We start from the raw sequence: 19,817 nt of genomic DNA on the forward strand, positions 1-19,817 counted from the left end.
GTGGGGATAATCAATGGTTTGAGACTTATTCTTAGTATGTTTTGAGCTATCCATTTGTGTATTAGGTTCGCAACTGATATTAAATACAACACAATGTATTAGATTCAAGATTTTATTCTTCTCTCAGTAGCTGCTCAGATGCACGGGGCATGAGTAAACCATAATTTGCAGAGTGTGGCTGTGTCATCCATCAAACTCAAATGCGCTCTGCCTTATACCTAAACTGTACACTGCACAGCCAAGGCTGAAAGCTGGGCTTGTTGAAAAGATTAGAGGGCTGGTCTTGCTATACTGAAGTCTAGAAAAGTTTTCTTATTGACTTCAACAGAAACAGGACTGAGCCTTATGATTTTGGCACGAAAATATGAAAATATTCTTTTTCATCTCTGCTGAACACTGAACTGCAGCACACATTGTTGTCTGCCTTATGTAAGATAGAGTCTGTTAAGGAGAAATAGTAGTTTTGCACATATTGTTCTCTGCACATGTTGTTCTCTAGTAAATACTTGTTAAAGGATGCATCCATTCCTGCTGGCAGTGTCTAAGGCTGTCTAAGTACACAAATTTGGCCCAGTTGCCTGCTATCAGTGTAAACCTCCCAACTAGAAGCTACATTTGTCAATTTTGTCTTTCAGAATTGTTAAAATCATTGGTGTCCAAGTAGACGGTGCCGACATTCCACACAAGTCTCTCTTTTTAAAAAAAAAAAATTCCTCCAGTTTGTAAATACAACCCCAGTGAAAATATTCATCAAAACTGTAACAATGTATGGCTGAAAGACAAAAATTAGCATTTGCTGAAAACTAAGGAAAATGGCAACAAAAAATACAGATTAAAAATGTTGGCATTTGCAGAATACTCATTCAAACCTCTTACCCATCAGTATTTTTCTGTGGAACAAGAGCCTTTTGACCTGTTGTAGCTATTCCTCCTGTTTTCATTCCAGTGGGAATTGCTTTTCTTTTCTTAAACAAGTTTCTAATTAAGAGAAATCAAAATTATCCTGATTTTAATTGAACTAGCGTTATTAGCACTTCGCACTAATTAATATACTTTTTTATTTCCTTCTCTCAGGACCCGGTTCCAAAGGTGGACTCAGGCTCAGGAGTGCAATTTTCAGCCCGGAGGCGCCTTGCTGCACACCCTGTGTAAATCCACCGTGACATTTGAAAAGTCAGTCTCAAAAATAGTCAGACAGGTACGTTTGCTGGTCGTGACCGGAATAATGGTCTTTCTGACAGAAGGCAGGTATGCAGGCTCGCTTGGCAGCCGTAACCACCCAGCACTATGGCACCAAGCTCCAAGGGTATTAACTTCCCTTGCAGTTACCCAAGGAGTTTCTCAACAGGGTTGAGCAGCCCATGCCAAGTTTAATTTTAAACTTCCCTTTGGTTTAAATACAACACAGGCTGGTCTATACTGCACAGCGCTGGTGCAAGGAGGGGCTGTGAATCCTAGCCTGAAGCTGCCATCTAAATGCCAATGCCTACAGTGACTGTTTTATAGGCAGAGCCCGAGGGGCGGTTTCTCTCATGACAGTGTTTTCACATTAAAATACAGTTCATGTTGGACAAGGCTTTTTGCTTTTGTTGTACCCTTCCCAATATTTTCTTCTCTTTCATTTTTAATATTGATCCTGTACTTTGTGGAAAGGAAATAATTTCAAAACCTTATTCTCTCCAGCAGCAAGTCACGGACTCATGATTTCTCTTCCAGCCTACCATCACAGCAATAAAACCCCTCAAATCACATAGAATTTAGGCTGCCTCTTGTCACAGTCAAGTGCATGGCATCTCCTTGGAGCAGGTCCTTAAATTAAAATATTGCAAATTTTTTGCTCTTCAAACACTACTGCAGAAACATGAGTGGCCGAGGAGAGAGGATTTTTTTTTCCCCTCCTGCTGGAATTTTTCACTATAACCATCCTCGGGGGAGTTCTCATCTTCAAAAGAAACATTCTTTCTATACAAGCTGCAAAAAGAATTATTTAATGACATCATAAATTAATACAGAGAGGCACAAATTTTCCAAAATGCGGACAGAGAGAAAAAAAAAATTAGTGTTTGCCAAAAACACCCCAGCTCTTCCAGACTTAGGCCTCTCTTGAGCCTGTGAGCTGCCAATGATACCAAATTGAATGGTGGGGCTTTTGGCATGACTTAAGTTTAGCTTGTTTAAATTTTGGCAAATATTCGTATTACTCACATACTCAGCAAGCTGATACAAATATTTGTTCTGTTTAGAGTGAAGTCCAAACTCGGTGCTGGCATAAGTGCTGCTGGACTCGGTGGAACTACGCTTGCTTGCGTCAATATTAAATTTGGACATCTACCTTAAAGAAAAACAGAATAAAAAAATCCCCTAGCCTTTTAGGTACGGATTAGAATACATCAACGGAAAACAGACCTCGTCTGTAGCCAAGTTTTCCTCGCTTGCTAATTTTTGCCTTAATCTGATTTGAAATGGACCTAGTTTTTCTGCACTCAGATTGCCGTTCCTTGTTACGATGCAACAAGCCATCTAACCAGAGCTACAGTTGAAAAAGCCTCCACACATGTGAAGTTCTCCACATTCTTGAGAAGTAAAAGCTGTTTAAACTGTAGTAAATCAAGCCCTGACGCAGTAAGCATGCTTGATCTATTTTAATGCTGTGCAGGTTGTTGGGATTTTTTTTTAATGATGTCTGCAGTTTAGTGTTTCTGATTTGAAAAACAAATAGACCATTAACTTCCTGCTTCCAAAACGGGCAGGTCCCAAATCCTCAAGGATACTTCGATGTCGCTGTGCTCTCTGTTTCTGAATGCCCACAGCTGGGCAGCACGCTGCCAGGCAGGCATCACTGGGAACGACGCTGCACAGCCGGGTGCTTGACGGGGAGTCGCACGCTCAGCAACTGCCAAACCTACCCCGTCGTGAAATGCAGAAGAAATGAAGTGGAACCTGGGTGCCTCATCCGGCCAGCCCGGTGCTGCCCGCCTTGCCCATGAGCTCGCTCTTGGGATCGGATACATGAATCAGGTTAGAAATTTTGCGATGAAAAAACCCCGCCCCAAAACCAAAATAGAACAGCACATTTCCATTCCATAAATTAAAACAACCAGAATGTGCTTCGGGGATGTGCTAGCTATGGATCTGTGCTCAGGTTGAATGTGATTTGTAAGCTGACCGCTATTTAGTGCTATCTAAATGCTTTTGTCAATCTCGCGTAGAAGAGGGATCCCACTAACTTAACTTCAGCCATTTAGAAATGGGAAATCTAGTCTGAGTGGCTGAGCTAGGTTCCTCTCTCAGTGGAAAAAGATCATCACTAGAGAATGATTCATCCCGGTTTAATCTAAACGTCTGATCTCTCTCCATTGACTATAAAAGGAGCCCAGATGACCAGATTAGCATATATCCAAATTTTGCACTTTTATGTGCTAACTCAGCCTTTTACAATCAGGTCCTGTGGTCGCAAATATCATGTACTATTTTTATAACTAAAAGCTTGTTATTTGCCACAGGGTTTCACAGAGCACTTGCTCAGCTCCAGTGGCTGGCTTGAGACTGAGCCTCTGCTGTGCCCTTTACAAAGGCTGACAGCAGTGCCTGCTGTGTGCTCGCAAGTTAAAACTTGGATTAATTACGTGTGCAAGTCTCCTCTACATCCCCTGCATTAACTGAAAGCTGCTGGAACAATTCTTATAGGAGTTACTTTTAAAGCTGCCTTAAATCAATAAATACTGCACTGGTGAGAAGAAGGTATATGAGAAATGGTTAAAAATAGAAGCAATGATTATTCATTAAAAATGACATTGTTATTCTGTTAATCATATTTGTAAAACAGGCAAAAGATCCAGTCTAGCTTGTCATTTGGACTCTGGGCTGCTGACCCCATTAATTTTTAGGTTATAGTGGCAGCATTTGTCTCGTTTAGTGTTGATTCAGTGTCACGATGAGGAATGAACTGAGCATTTCAAATAATGGTTAGTGACACCCTCAGACCTCTCCCCCCGCCTCCAACCCCTAATTCTTCACTATTGTTGTTGTAACTGATCTGCACATAAGTACAGGAACATCGTTTTGGTGCTCTTGTTATCAGGCCAGTGGCTGCTTTTAACTTAGCCTGGTAGTGCTCGGTGTATTCAGATCAATTCACGTGTCCGTTAAAAAAAAGAAACACGAGATATCACAAACAAACCAAAACCCCTTAGTCTTGCAGTGGGCAGTTACAGTTTGGCGGTGTAGCTATGAGACGGTAAAAAAAGGGTCAAGTGTGCACCTTGGGAAAGTGTGAGATTGGTATAATTGGACAGTAGGAGACAGAAGAAAGACGAGGCAACCCGTAATTCACCACGGAACATTTTTATACTCATTATTGAAATGCACCCAGAGACAGCTTATAGTAGTAAAATGACTTTATGTTCTGATATGTAAAATAAAATGTCCATGCTATGTAACAAACATTTAAAAATTCCATACCACCTGTATCTAATGTGGTTTCTAATAAAGATTTATCTGTAGTATATATGTTTTTTATCTAACCAATTCTTAGTTTTTACAAAAAAGGTGTGTAATAAAAAAAAAATCTTAAATAGATGTCTTTCCAAAAAAACCTTGCAACATTCATTTTTATTAAGTATTTCATTCCTAAAAAGCAAAGCTGAATTGGACACGTGGCCTGCATTTGTGATATATATTCGTAAAAAGCTGAATTGGACACGTGGCCTGCATTTGTGATATATATATTATATATATATATATATATAATATATATATGTATATAAATAGCTATTCAGCATGCAAAAATCGTAGTGATTTCCAAAATCTGATTACAAAATCCACACCGGTCACACACACACTCTGCTGAATGGGTGTATGAGATTGTCCTGGTTGAAACGTGACCTCCACTTTAGTGGCCTCAGGGTTGTCTCACTGCAAGCAGCCGCCCTCATCCATCAGCCTCTCTTCATTGGAATGGATTCATCAAAACACAGAAGTACCTCCCGACTTCCAAATTTGTATTTCAGCTTTTTGCCTTTGCCCATTTGGGAAGCGGGGGGCGGGAAAAACCCCGCTGTGCATGACTAGAGCTTAAATATTGCGCTCTTTAGTGGAACCAAACTCCCAGCATCACCTTTGTGTTGCCATCCCTTGGACAGCATCGCCTGGGAGCTCAGCAGGATGGACACACTGCGGACCGGAGGAGGACGCATCCCCGCTCAGGAGCTTTTCGGGTGAAGGCAATGGGAGTTTCATTCCAGAAAGAGTGCAGCTTGCTTTCCCAGGCGAGGCCGTTTCATGCCGTGGCTGTCGGCTGAGTGATCCCTCCTTACCTCGTGGGGACACTCTGGTAGGCAAAGCCAGCGCTGAAGGAGTCAGTTCAAGATACTTCCACAGTAAACAATAGTAGCAATGCATACACTGGTTACAGATTTTCACCTGTTCTACAAATATTTGTACACTGTAAAGCCTGACAGGTAATGGGAACTCATCCCACCCCATCCCACAATTAAGAAAATATTCCTCTATGCCTCTTTTATGCTGAAAACAATTCTTTCCGAGTTAGCGGCAAAAAGAAAAAACATAGCACAAAAGGCATGTTTCAGCTGAATACGAAAGAAATCAAGGACCAGCAAATACAGAAATCGTTTCTGGAAAGTATTAGCGACTTTTAAGCTTAAACTTCATAAATATATTGCAATAAGCAAGTGTGATTCAATCAATGGATGGGAGTCTGAAGACACTGGGTCTGTTCCTAACGCTGCAATTAATTTGCTGTTTGGCCTTGGGCATAATGCTTCACTTCTTAGTTTCCCACAGCCATGAACGATGGTGTTGTGGGGGGGAAGAAGAGACATTTGTGCATCGGTGCCTTCTCCTCTCCGTGCCATGGCACGAACCCTGCGCTGCACCAGGGAGGTACCGGAGCAGCACTGCAGCTCCCTGACCCCACTGCTGAGCCTCCCTGCCGGCCCCTGCGCTCCTACAGCTCCGTCACTTCCAGAGGAAGAAGGAATTCCTACAGCTAAAAAGAGCTAAAGAAGTGCTGCTACAGCAGTCTTTGAACTACGCAACCGAACAGATCTCTTTTTCCTTTGTGTTTTGGGATGCTGTGACTTCACGAACTAAGTACCATGAAAGTGAAGCTCATATTTTTCCCAAATAGCCAAAATTTGCTCATGGATGTTTAATATTACAAGCAAAACAAAATGACTAGCTACTTCACTTGTTAGTCACGAAGGTGGTTCCTACTGGATCAGTAATGAAGACGCGAGAATTAATTTATTTGGGAGTCAGTAAGAGACTGATGAATCCAGCCCGCCAAGACAGGAGATGTAATTCTCTGTGTGTCTGAAGATACAAGCTCTTCACCCACGCAAATCCCTCTGGAAATGCACATTTGTCTCACTGAAGTGCAAGTTACCCACAGGTATCAACACTGATTGAACACTGTTCTGGAGCAGTAACGTTGGCTGTGGCATCGCTTGGCCGTCAGAGTCATCCGTCAGTCCAGTTCTCCACAGTCCCCATCCCTGAATGATACTGCAGCGACGACTCCCTCGACAAGGAAAAGCTTTGTGAGTACAGGAATTCGTTCGCCGCATTTAGGTGCGGAGAGGGGGGTTTTCTCTCGCACACAGACGGGTGCACCCTTTCCCTCGGGAAAGATGAAGAAGGAACGCGCTCCCGAACCTGAGACTGGGACAGCTGGTTGTAGACACTGAAGTGGCTGTTACCTGGTGGCTGCGAGCCTTGACCCGTGATGGACGGAAGCCGCGGCATCATGGTGGTGGCAGTAAAATGAGCAGGGAAAGGCTGGTAAGGGACAGTTTCCATTGTCTGAACACTGTAGCTGGTGTAAGGTGCGACAGAAGTCCACATATTGCAGCTCAAGGGGGGAGGTGGAGGCGGCAAGTCGTCAACCGTTGAGACACCAGCAATTTCAGCCCCAGAACTAGAGTACATGCACGCTTCCCTCGGTGTCACCTCGCTGCAATAAGAAGGGCTTAACATCTGCTGATCATACGGAGGCGGGGAACGGAAATAGTGATCGTCTCCTACAGAAGAGGAGGCTTCCAGGTAGGAGCGTTTGCAGGGCAGGTCCAGGTGCCGAGCGCTTTCTGCAAACAAAAAAAATTCATGTTCAGGAGCAGCTCCCAGAGCGACGGCGTTTAACAGCAATCTGCTAAGAGCCTGGGGTGGTTTTATGGAGTCCTCTTAGAAGCCGAGCATGCAGTCTGCGATTATTTCGCTAAACAACTGGTGCTCTTTTTCAGATTAATCCAGTTAAACCATTTTAGTTTGGAAAAACAATGTACAACATCAAAAAGACATTGTGTTGCAAATGTCAGGCTAATCCCCTCAGCCTCAAAGCATTCTGGTGACATTTATCAGGTTAAGTGAGTGACTTGGGCTACTATTCTCACATCAGAGATTACTTCACGTTCATCCAGATAACAGAGGTCCCTGACACTCTTGCAGTGTTACTCCTGACAAATTCAAGAAGTCTCTTAAAGGGTCTTATCGCAGCCTGCCTTCCTGTCATTACAAAAATGACCATACATTTCCCAGATATTCATGTCAAAAGCTGCAGAAATATTTCCAGATAAAGGAGCCCTTTCCCAGTCATCAGTCCCTCCCTCAGCTTTACGCTGAGAAGCTCTCGCCCCTCTCCTACCGATTATGATGACTGTGGCCGTGTTTACCAGCAGCTTTCTGTTAGTTGTTAGGAATATTCTCTGGATGAATTAGTGAATTCATCTGCAGATTAAACATCTGCTAAAATTACACATTTGCCTTGCAGTCCTCATTACTGGTGGTGTTAGATTCTTCATTTGCCCATGATCAGAGGATTCTCACAGCTTAAATAAATTAGTGGCCAATGAGACATGCAAATAGAAGGATTTTTTTTCTGGGCAAAATTTTTCCATTTAACTTAAAACATGCCATGATCTCATCTGATGCTGGACTAAAAGGAAGAGAATGTAGTTACAGCTCACTTAAACTTGAGAACTAGTGGATAAGAAGAAAGGGATGCTTACACACAGCTACCACAGTCCCACTAATCTGCAGACATCGAGGGAATTGCTGCTGGCTTCATCCTGGAAAAGTGCTGACTGTGTATAATTCCATTAATGCTAATGGCAGTGTCAGAACACCTCAGGATAGATGAGGCCTCCTCCAAACAATTATCAATTCAGCTGATTCTAACAATGGATAATTTTCCAGCATAGCTTCATGCCGTTTGAATTATGCATTCTGATTATTTTTTTCGGCTCTGACTCAGGAGTCTGAATTTGCCTTCTATGGGACAAAACCACCCATAACTGCCCAAAACCCCAGCTCTTGGGCCCTGACCCTCCAAAACACTTTGACCACATCAGTATCTTTGAAGATCAGGGCCTAAGAAACTGATCCAAAACGAACTGGAATTAGTGATAAGTCTTTCAGTGCTCATGCTCTTAGGTTTATTTGCTGTAATATTTTTCTAGCTGTAAACTCGAGTTACCTCTTCTTTTTAGGCAGTGATAGAAGAGCCCTGAATCTCTCTGTGCTGTGAAGGTGTTGAGTGGCAGATCTTGAGTATCTGAAGCTGCAAATTGCATGTGAGCACCGTTCTCATACTGATAATGTTGAAGGGTCTGGTGATTCCCATGAAGTGGGTTAACATCTGGCTTTGTTGAAAGCTGGCCGTGACTGGACACCAACCTCTGCCTCATGATGCTTTTGGAAATTACTGGATATTCTTTGCTAAAAGAGGTGAGAAAAATTATCACCAGTTAGACAGCAATCAGCATTAACAGAAAGATGAAATATTAGTTTGGCTTCCCTAGAGCTTTCCATCCAGTGACTTCAACACCCTTTGCCAAATCTGATGAACTCACACTCATCACACTCTGCTGGGTGTGGGCAAGTATTACGACAACACACAGACCGTGCCACTGAATTCCAGGAAGAGCTTTTCAGGGGTATAAATGGCATTAAAAGCCCTAATGCCCTCAAGCACAAGAAAATGGGATGCCCCCACGGCATAGGCACCTTTTAACTGCTTCTCCAAAGAGGCGCAGCACATCAGTAGCAGAATGAGGATTAAAGCCCAGCTGTAAGGCTGTATTTCTGCACAGGGCACGGGTCTGAAGGGCGCGCTGGCTGGCTGCGTGTCGGACACCGCCTGCCCATAGACGCTGCCCGGGTTCAGTGCACCCATGCACACACACGTGCACAGGCGTGCACACTGCAGCAGCTCCCCGACCCCGATGAGCCGGGCAGGAGGCCGCCCCGCTGAGCACCTCCTCGCCGCCATCCCTCCTCGCGCCCCTCGGCTGTACCTTTGCAGTCGTGCCACGCGCAGGTCGCTGTCGTCGCTCCCCCTGAATCCCTTGGCAAAGGGGTTGTTTTCAATTTTCAGCTGGGTTATCTTTAAAAGAATGAAACCATAAAGCGTTTGAAAATAGATCAGACCAATAGGTGCAGCAGCAGGTCTGAGGCTGTAGGTCTCTAGGCGCCCTGCCCTACGCGACACCCTGCGAAATGCAGAGTCCACGAGAGTTTCAGCCATCTAAAGACGTGGTGGCAGAGACGGCGTTTCTGCATTCAGCGCTGAGAGAGAAACTGAGCTGTGGAGTTCGGTGCTAGATCTTGCAGAAGCAGCTTTTAAAGCTGACAAAACTGCTGATTATGAACGAGGACAGGAATGCAAATTTCCTTAAGTCTGGGTCCTGTGTTCTTATTCTGGGCTCTTGCTAGCAAGAATGTATTTGTCTGATTTAAAAGAGGATTTCCTACGTCTCCATGTTAGAGACCCCTATTCCTTACGGTGTGGCTCTCCCTCATTTCCATAACAATTTTATATATCTTTACATACAGTCATTTTTCCTCTGTGAAAAGGCTCAAATAGTGAATTGTCTTTGGGCAAGGGAAAGTTGCTGCCTTTTGCAAGAACTGCCTTTCCCCCCAGGAGCTGCAGTGTATTAAAAGGGTCAAAATGCCTTAGAATTGACTTAGACTAGACTTAATTTTGATGGAGCTCAGCGTTTGTAAGGGAACTGTGAAAGCTCTGCCATTTCTTGAAAACCCTGTTAAAAAAATTATGTGTGAAATTTCCTTTAAAAATATTCGCTAGTTCGTCTGTCTTACAGCCCCAGTAAATACAGTTTTCCCTCGCCAATCCTGCCACCCCATCCCTTCCCCGTATAAGGCAGGTACAAACCAAAGCCATACAGGAATGCCGGGAAAAGGTACTGGGTTGGCCAGTGAAAAAGGAAAATAAACCACGTCTTTAACAAAGGATTTTGTGAAGACAAACAGGTAGCGAACAAGATCACCTGAGAGGGTTTCAGGAGCTGGAAAATGCCAGAACAGCACCAGAACATTTGTAGGGACACAGGAGCTCCTAAAAATATCCCTTGTCTGCCTCCCAAAGAGATGTATGTGTGTATGCACACAAACGTGCGCCCAAGGCTCTTTGACAGCAAGGTTATAGACAGGTCTAACACATATCACGGACAGAACTGGTCAGAAACAGGTCTTATTAATGTCCTTCCCTACTAACGGACATCAGTGGGTAGGATCATCTCCTTGGGCACCCGATTGTCACTGAAAAGACCTTCTCCGGGAGGAGGAGAGGTGACACCGTGGCAGGACACTGGTGGGGAGGTGAGGACACGCATCTCCCTGCAGACCCACTGCCCTCGGGTCCCTTCTCCCTGCTAGTCAGCCGCGGGCTTGCACCAGCCTGCATCCGATTTTAGTGGCGAGGGTAACAAGCAAGTTCTGCGTTCGGATGATTTTGCAAGAGTGTTGCTATAACTAACAACTACACTTTTAGCAATGTTGAAAAATATCCCTTACCAAAAAACTGAGAAAACAGCTGGCCAGTATCTGTGATGGAGAAGGAAGGTGGTGATGTGAATTTAACCAGCCTCGAGGGCTCAAGCTTTTCCTCTCTGCTCCCGCAGCCCACAGTGGCTCCAGGGTAGCTCCCAATCAGCTGAGGAACCCCAAGAAGCGTAGGGCCCTTCCTAACCCGCAGCCCGACATCAGGTTTGTACATCTTAATTTAATTTTGTTATTTAGTGACCGTGGTTTTCCTCTGACATGAGCAGAATCAGGGCTTCGGTCACTCCTTGTCACCTTCCCCTGGCTTCATCCAACCCATGAGGGAGTTTTGGGTAAACACCTACACCCTCCTCACGGATCTGTACTCACGGGTAGCCTCTATCATCAGCTTTCCAGCTCTGGGAGCCCGCAGTCAGCTCTGTAACCGAGACTCTCTTTTTTTTGTTTAGAAAGACGATTATTCGCAAGGACACATCTTGCTAGCAGGATATTACTGAGCTAAAAATAATTCAGTTGTTTGTTTTTTCTAAAAGATACCCAGACCAGGTTTTTAATTGTTAATGCCTAAGAGAATAAGTAAAACCATTTGGTTATTTCTCTGAGGTTGTGATTTTCTCGAGATCACAGTGAGGTCGTGGTGAGACCTTCTGCCTCCTGCTCCTCTGCTGCAGACCACCGTGCTCCCCCCCGCCGGGCGGCATCCAACCCCCCCAGCCTGCAGGTCACAGAGCAAGAGCTGGGCAGCACCGGGGCGGCCCCTCGCAGGGTCTGCACGAAAAAATTAGGGCTCGTCTGGGGCGTTTTCCCTAAATCTGTCAGGTCCACTCTGTGCTGCAACCCAGCTACCAGCCTCCCCCCAGCAGCGGTTGTACGGCAATGGCAGTGGAAGTATTAAGTTTATGAAGCACTTTGGGAACCTTAGGGATGAAAGGCACTATTGACACGTGAGACATTTTAAGTAGCTATTAAATAAGCTCTTTCGAGCCTTTTTGGTTAACCATGTTTGGGCAACTGGTCATTTTACACCAACAGCTACAGCTTTTCAAACAGGATTCACTTCAGTGTCCAAATAGGGACTTCTTTTTTTTTTTTCCCCCGTCTTTCCATAGCACACACATCCATGTTTCTGCTCCGAGTCTTTTAACTGGCTCACTAATTGCAAAATCTTGTGAGGACTCTATGCTTCAAGCATCAAAGGGCATACAGGCATCCTGCTTGGGAGGAAAAGGTCTGGTCAGATTATTGGGGAGGAAGAATTTCACATATGTTCCTGTTCCTGTAAGTATTTTCCTGTGAATGTGTAGAAAAGGAGCTGATACAGTAACACATGGCAGATTTCACATTCGGGGTGACACAAGGGCTCCGGCAGTGCTACTTCACTCTGCATCTTTATTTATGAATCCTGATGTACTTTAAAAACTCCAATTAATCCTCAAACAACCCTGCAGTCGGACTTCACCGTTAGGAAAACAGCAGGGGAGCAGGAGCTTGTGCAAAGGCAGGCAAATCGGCAGCAGGACTGAAAACGCAGCCTTGCCATCCCCTGCCCGGCATCCTCTCCTCTCCCTGCCCTGGTGACAGCACACCCGCTGTCACGGGGAGGCGACAATTCACTCAAATTGCTGTCCATCCTGCTAGTAACCTGGGTTGGTAAAATCCTCAGACGGAACGCTACCCACTGCCGCCACTACCAACACGCTCAAAAAAGAAGAGAAGCCAAACCCTACAATACACGGGTATCTGTGACACACACCCAAAGCGCAGAACCAAGCCCTTTGTACTTTATAGTCCCCCCAAAACAAACCCAAACCCCCAAACCCCCTCCCGCCTTCATGTGCTAACCACAGAGCAGGCTCTTAGCTGCGTTTTTATGGTTACATTCCTCGTATGTCTCACTAAATACACATACTAGAATTACTTTTCACTGTAGATTTATGAGCAAGCTTTACTAGTCATTATTAGATTTGCTTGCTGTTTTGAATGACATCTCAGCGTTTATGAGCACGCCGATTCATTAGTGTCTGGACTCGCAGGGTTTGCCAAGATATTGTTACCCAACGATGTTCATGCTGCTCCTTAGCTGCATCCTCTGGCTCGTCACTCTTGTTTAATGCTTGCAGGGCTGGGATGGAAACTTGTCTTTTAAAGCAGGCATTTTCTGCTGCACAATAGCAGCGTAACAGTCTCTCCCCCTCCCTCCGAGCAAAGAGATCCTGCTCGTCAAAGCACAGCACCGCAGCGACATCGCTGCGCTGCTGCAATTTGGAAGCTCGTTTCGCAGCCGTCGGCAGCAGAGGGCTGCGAGCTGCAAAAGCCCGCAAGCAGAAATTAAGCACCTTTAGCCGGAAAAGCAGCCTACCTTGTGATTCTGGTAGGAGGTCACCGATATAAAGGACGTCTCCGGAAAAACGTGGGTGCAGAAGGCTGTGTTCTTTGACCCAAAAGCATTGTTCTCATCCGCCTTCACAATATGCAGTCGTGGTTGGTATTTATGCATTGAATTAAGAATAATCTGAAAAACAATCGATGCTAAAGTGAGAAATCCAATTTAAAAAAAAAAAAAGACAAGCCATAGCTATTTGACAGACTTTTACTAGCAGACACAAAAGCCCACTAGTGCTCAGCTTTAGCTTTGCTTTCAAATTAGAGGGGAAAATTACATTATATAAATGCACAGGAACCAAGACAGAAAAGGTATCTGCTGCTCTGGCAAGCAGAACTGAACTTAAAGCTTTCCTGGTAAACCCTCATTTTCTTGTTACTATTGGATAGAGTCAGTCTGGGTGGAAAAAAAGTCATAAATTTTTTTCCCAGCTCATGCTGAAGCTGTACAATATATATAATTCACCAGCAGACTGGTCCATAAAGGTTCCTAATAAATACTTTACTGAGCTGAAAAATACACAGTTTAGCAGAGGCAAAGAAAAAAAATCACAGAAACCACAGGGAAAAGAAAAAAAGCAAGCTATTTTTCTTTTATCTGCTGGTAAAAGAAAACTACAAAAGAGGAGATTTTTTTTTTCCCCTCCTGTTTGTGGAGCGGCTCCGCGCGGGTGGCTGGGGCACGGGCACGGGCACCTCTCGCAGCCACCCCGCGGCTTCTGCCCTCTTCTCGAGTCTCTGCGGGTGAGAGGCAGGAGCCAGCCAAGCGCTTTTTTACGGCAGGAGCTAGGGGAGGCGAGTAAGCGCTGAGGTCCAGCGGGGAGAGCACAGCCCGGGCTCAGGCCAGCGCAGGGCTCCTCTGATGGAGCATTGGGGCCGAGCGGGGCTGCCCAAGCGGGGAGCGGCTGGCCCGACCCCCGGCCATGCCGCCCGTCCCAGCCTGGCCCCGCAGCATTGCTCTTCCACAAAGAAGGGATGTGCCCAGATGCTACAGAAGAAAATGGTTTTAAGAAATGGAATTTCTTTTAAGAAATGGAATGCTTTTAAGAAAAGCCTTTATTCCTTTTACTGGGCAAAGAAGAAATGCTGCTTTCTTCTTGTTTTCTTGGCATAACCCTTTTCAATCTCTTCTTCCCTCTCCCAAAGTGGCTAATTGAGTCTGTCCTCCCCGAGCCCAGCTGGTCCTAGAGGCGAGGGGATCTCCGGCCAGGCTGACACCCCTCCCCTTACTGGGGTGCCCAAAGCAGCTAGCAAGGACATGTCCATCCCCGACGGAGACACGGGCAAAGGGCCAAGTAGGGAAGACCACAATGGGTGGTGTCTTCAACTGGTGGTAGATAAATGGGTAGATGAGTGGGTGGGTGGGTGGATGGATGGGTGGACGGATGGATGGAATGGATGGGCGGACGGATGGCGGATGGAGGGGGACGGACAGATGTATGGATGTACACAAAGCAGCAGAGCAGCATCAGTTCACACTAATTGTGGCTTTAGCCAAATTTAAATGAGAATTATCAAGAAACAGAAGACATTTGCTCCGTGATCGGCGTTTGTGCTCAGGAACCCTTTCTATTTCGTGCCCGCCCGTGCTGAGGAGAGCTCGCAGTGGCGGCGCTGCTCTGTGCGCTCCAGCTGGGAGCTTGTGCTCTTTAAACCCCTTTGTCTGGCTGCACGTAACTCTGCCCACAGTAGCTGGCTGCATTATATACCACTTAAATGCAATTTTTATTGTTGACATTTTCCAGACAACCCTCCCTGCTCCCCAAGAGAGAGAATGAGGAATTTTTGGCATTTTATCAGCTTTGCATCAAGTCTCTTAACCACTTTGCGGCTGTTGATGTGCAGGGTGTAGATCTGAGAGGGTCGGCTCAGGTTTGGGTTCGGAGCCTTTTCTCTACTTTCATGTATCAGGCACTCGTAAAACAAAGCCAAGATGAATAACGCCAGAGGACCGAGACTTTCATAAGAAGGGGCATTTTAATTTTTAATAATTAAGAGTTGAGCCAAGCTGATAAGTAATAGTTGTCTGGAGCAGAAGCTGGGGTGTGCTAAGCTCTCCTCACTGCCTGTCCCTGCCTGCGCAGGTCTAGCAAGGACAAGTGACTTGTCCCCAGAGTCAGAGCCAGTCAACAGCAGGACGAAGAAAACAATCTTAAATTGAGATTTCCAAAGGGAAAATTAGGAGCCCAAGTTTCGATATGGTCTGGATGAATAGTCTGTATTCCCCCTCCAAAGTAGTATCCACTGGGCTATAATGACCCCCTTAAAAATATTTTTCTTTTTTTTTTAATAACCTCTTTAAACCCAAGACGTCCAAACAATGTCCAACATGAGCAAGACGTTTCTTTTTGGAGCCTGATTCAGGAAAGGATTTTTGACAGATGCTCAAGGTTACAGTTGTGGCTGCAAACCTGCCTGGAGGTTCATTGTGAACTGCTTGATATCTGTGGGATGTTTGTGGGGAGGAAAAATCCCCTAAATGGCTTAATTTAGTCCACTGCATTTACAAGGTTGGGCATTTCTGTCCCTTGCACCAAAGGGAATATTTGCCCACATGTATCAGTGTAAGTACCCGTTGGAAAGTGCCGAATTTCTTTGAGTGTGGGGACCATGAAAGGAGACCCCCTTGAGATGTGCCAGATCAAAGCCGAACAGCCATCACTGAGCACGAAACGTGATTAATAGTTGTGAGAACCACAGAGCCCTGAGGTTAACTTCATCGAGTCAGTGTCCACAGATGCGGATGGGGAACAGCTTCCAGTAAAGCAAAGCCCCATAAAAATACGCCATTCTCATATGACGAAGAAAAAAAAAATCCCTTCAGCTATTTGGCAGAGCGGCCAGCATGTCAGATTGGGGATGAAAATGGGAAGTCGTGGTGCTGTTTTGGATGGCCTCCCTGCGCCTGCTGCATGGATGATTTCTCACATCTTTTTTTCGGGGGGCAGCGACCACTGTCCGCACACTCGCAACCAACATTTCACAGGCTTGAAAGCAAGAACTCGTCTACAGAGGCTGTGTCTGCACACGCATCCTCCTTACTTGCGCTTGGTGTAAGCCTTGTGCATTCAAAACCCCTACAAATCATTCAAAAAAGCCTCCCAACCCTTAGCTGCAAAACACTGTGCCTGTGCGAAGCGAAATGCCAACAATTCAGGCTAAATAGTTTTCAAGGCTGCTGTGGAAAACTGGACACTGGCTAAAAATACACAAAACAAATGTAAATTCCACTCCGATGACGAACATCAGTGGAAAGATTAACTTAAAGAATTGTGTCAAAAATGAGAAGCATTTTAATTGACGGGACAGAGCACGGCTGCTGCTGGTCGGTGCTGGGCAGGCAGGGCTTCAGCAGCAGCACTGAGCGGGACAGAAGGTGATGTAGGAGCTCTCAGCCTCCAAGATGATGCTAAAACAATACCTTTGTGTTTTCCTGCACTTATCTTTTCCATTGCCAGGGCACGGGGAGATTAAGTCAGTGTCAGACACTGTCACACACATTTTTAAATTGTTTTCGGTACAAAATGTAGGTAGTTTGAAATAGGTTAGCTACTAAAAGAGAAACGATGTTTGCCTTGGCTTGCCACTGAAAGGAGTTACTGGTGTATTGGTTAGAGGGGAATTTTAACGCGATAAAGGACAAGGATACAAAATTAGTAACGGAAACCTGAAAACAGTGTTTCTTGAGCAGCACTGAGGCACACTGGCTTAGTAACTGAAAGCCTCTCTCTGAAACTTGGTGATCTTGTCTATTTGCCTATGAAAGAAACAGCTCAGCTTACATGAAATGGCGGCATATTTAGGAGTCTAATAAATACAAAGTTTTTTCTGTATTTAAAAAAAAAAAAAAGAACAACAAAAGGTAAATCAAACAGATATCCCTACCGGAATCCTCAAATTAGACAGATAACCCCAAATTTAGGAAGTGGATATTGGCTCGACATCCCAACACCCGCCCTCATTGGGATGGCATCTCCCACCACTGCCACCCAAGCACGCTCTCTGCCTGGAAAATACACATTTTCAAGAAACAAAATGGCTGCTAAAAAATACCCATGTGGGTAACGGCAACCTTCTTTAAGAGCATCAGTGTGGATGGCACCAAAAGGCTGTAACGAACCGCCTGCGCTGCTGCCGGGACCCAACGGCGGGGACCCAACGGCGGGGACCCTCCTCGGGCTGCCCTGGGCGAGACCCAAACAGCTCCTCTAGCATTTGAGAAACATTTTACATCTCCCGCCTCCCAGGGCGGTCACCCTGATGCACAGCCTGAAGCTGGAAGGGATGCCTCCCCCTGCCCGCGCACACCCCCGCGCCGCCGCGTAACTCCATTATTGCTGGCCAGAGAGGAGCCGAAGCGGATCGCGAGGGTGATGTCACTTCTACCCCCTCAACGTCGCACGTGCGGACCAGATTGCGAGCGAGATGAACTCCAAAGTCAAATCTGAGCTTACACAAACATCTTTTTTTTCTTTTAATCGCCCCGTCTCGCTCCTTTGTGCTGATCACACAGTTGGCAGCTGGAACTTAAGCTGTAATATAGCTCAACCTCTTTATTTTTTTGGCATTCCCCAGTCAGCAACAAATGTCAAAAAAAATGGTGTCATTTGCCCCTTCCATTTAATTTTACTTAGGAAAACATACTCCTTTAGCATCTAATCAAGCACACTGCTGAGTAACGTCGGCTTCAAGGCTTGAAGACATTTGCCAGTTTGCAGGATCGGGCCCAGAGGCCAGAAGCTGAGCGGGGTAGTGGGACCGCATTGCTTGTCACAATGCAAACTTGCCTTGAAATCACCAGTAAAATGTATTTACTTTCATATGAAATTTGGGGAGTTGATTTAAGAGCGCTCCCTGTTTCGCCAAGGTATCAAATGTCATATGATGCAGTGGCTGTCATGGCAACTACCCTTTTTATATTGAATAGTAAATGGCTACGAAAAAGCCACATAATTTTATGGTTGCTCCCGGGGGATCACATAACTAATATAAAATCTCTCATTTTAATATATTTTCTGCTTCTTTCTTCCTTTCTTCTATTCTTTTTAAAGTGAAAAAGCCTTTGAGCTGAGGCTGGCCCTTGTCCCACACCAGGACATTGAGCTGGGGTGCGAAGGACCAGAACAAAAACCTGACGATTCAGTCTCCAGCATGGAGAAAAGAGCGCGTTAATCAACGAGGCTCTTCCAGAATCATAACCACTCCTGCAGTTCACCTCGATTAATATTTAGAGCATTTGATGGTATAAGCCATCCCAAACCGAACTGTTCTTTACGAGTAAACGGTTCAGAGATGCCACACAGCATCAGTGCAGGAGTCGCCCCAGCTGCGCTGCCCGGGGTGAACGGGGCGTCTCCAGGGACCGATGACGGGAGTGCAGTGCCACCGCCCCGGGACCGCTCCCTCGCTGCATCCACCTCAGGAGCTTGCAGAGATGCATCACCCCAAAGCAAGCAGCTAAAATCATAGAATCATTTCGGTTGGAATATACCCTTAAGATCATCGAGTTCAACCAAATAAAACACTGTATTCACAAAACCTTTACAGCAGCTAAAAGGCGAGCTCTAAAATGATCCTATTTATTTTCAGCCATCTCCAGGAATCTATTCACCTTGCTCTGCTCACAGCTGGGCCGCCTCGCGGAGCCGCCCGGGGCAGGGCCGTGCAGCAGTACCCCACCGACGGGGGGGAACGGGCTCTTTTCAGCTGGCCCCAGCCCTGAAGCCGGCCGGGCTGCTCCCCGCCGGGCTGCCGGAGGAGGAGCCTCCCAAACCCACACGTTTGTCCTGGCAATCCGCACAATGGGGAAAAAAAGAAAGGCTGGAAAATCCTGGGAAAAGATTCAACATGAGCTCAGACAAATTGTTCCTTACGAGAGGGCCAAAGCTGCGATTTTTATTTTTTTTTTTCCCCCTCGGTCGTTTTTCATCTAGGATCAGCTGAAATTCGTGGTAGTGTTTCCTGGCCTCGCGATACAGCTTTGGTGTGGAGGAGAAGTCCACCTCCACACGAGCTCATGAGCATTTCTGAGTGGATGGGACAGGGCGGACCCCGGGTGTGTGATCCTGGGACATCCGCTGGTGTGCGAGGCAAAGCATCCCCTGCACCCCCCCCCACGCTGCTGCGTGGCCTCGTGTCACCCGTGGACGCAAAAGGTCTTTGGCAAGCCGTGACATCTTCACTTGGCCTTCTCCAGGCCAGCTCCCCGCCCAAGACTGGGAGATGTTTTCAGGATCTGATTCTAGTTAAACTTTACTAAAACCCACTGCATTTGACTCATATAAACCAGTAATGTAACAACAAAAAGATTTAACACAAGAGATGTAAATCTTCTTTTCAACCAAGAACTCCACTGGTCGTTTCTTACTCAGCTATTTAAATTGCACACTCGGATCTATTCATCCCTGCAAAACACATGCCATCCCCAGCGGCACACAGCTCCGCTCCTTTCTTTTTTTTGCAGGAACAAAGCAGACAATGTAAAACTTCATGTTGGGCTTTATAATTCATTTGGGCACCGCTATTTCTCAGATCAGCTGTAAGACAATTCCTAAAAAAAAAAAAAAAAAAAAAAAAAAAAAAAAAAGGCTTCAGCTGGTTGGATTAAAGACGGG

General features: G+C 45.7%; 1 protein-coding gene across 1 annotated transcript in view; it reads right to left on the bottom strand.

The window, feature by feature from the left end:
* Window positions 1-6,480: 6,480 nt before the first annotated feature.
* The window catches only part of TBX4 (T-box 4), a 57,851-nt gene continuing 44,514 nt past the window's right edge, over window positions 6,481-19,817 (bottom strand). Inside the window, exons 7-10 of the mRNA XM_009278346.1 lie at window positions 13,181-13,333; window positions 9,312-9,400; window positions 8,492-8,733; window positions 6,481-7,103 (exon numbers count right to left, since the gene is read on the bottom strand). Of these exons, the coding sequence (XP_009276621.1) occupies window positions 6,481-7,103; window positions 8,492-8,733; window positions 9,312-9,400; window positions 13,181-13,333 (1,107 nt within the window). The remainder of the gene's footprint in view (window positions 7,104-8,491; window positions 8,734-9,311; window positions 9,401-13,180; window positions 13,334-19,817) is intronic.

This window comes from Aptenodytes forsteri, unplaced genomic scaffold (assembly GCF_000699145.1).
Source record: "Aptenodytes forsteri isolate BGI_AS27 unplaced genomic scaffold, ASM69914v1 Scaffold66, whole genome shotgun sequence".
Lineage (NCBI taxonomy): Eukaryota > Metazoa > Chordata > Aves > Sphenisciformes > Spheniscidae > Aptenodytes > Aptenodytes forsteri.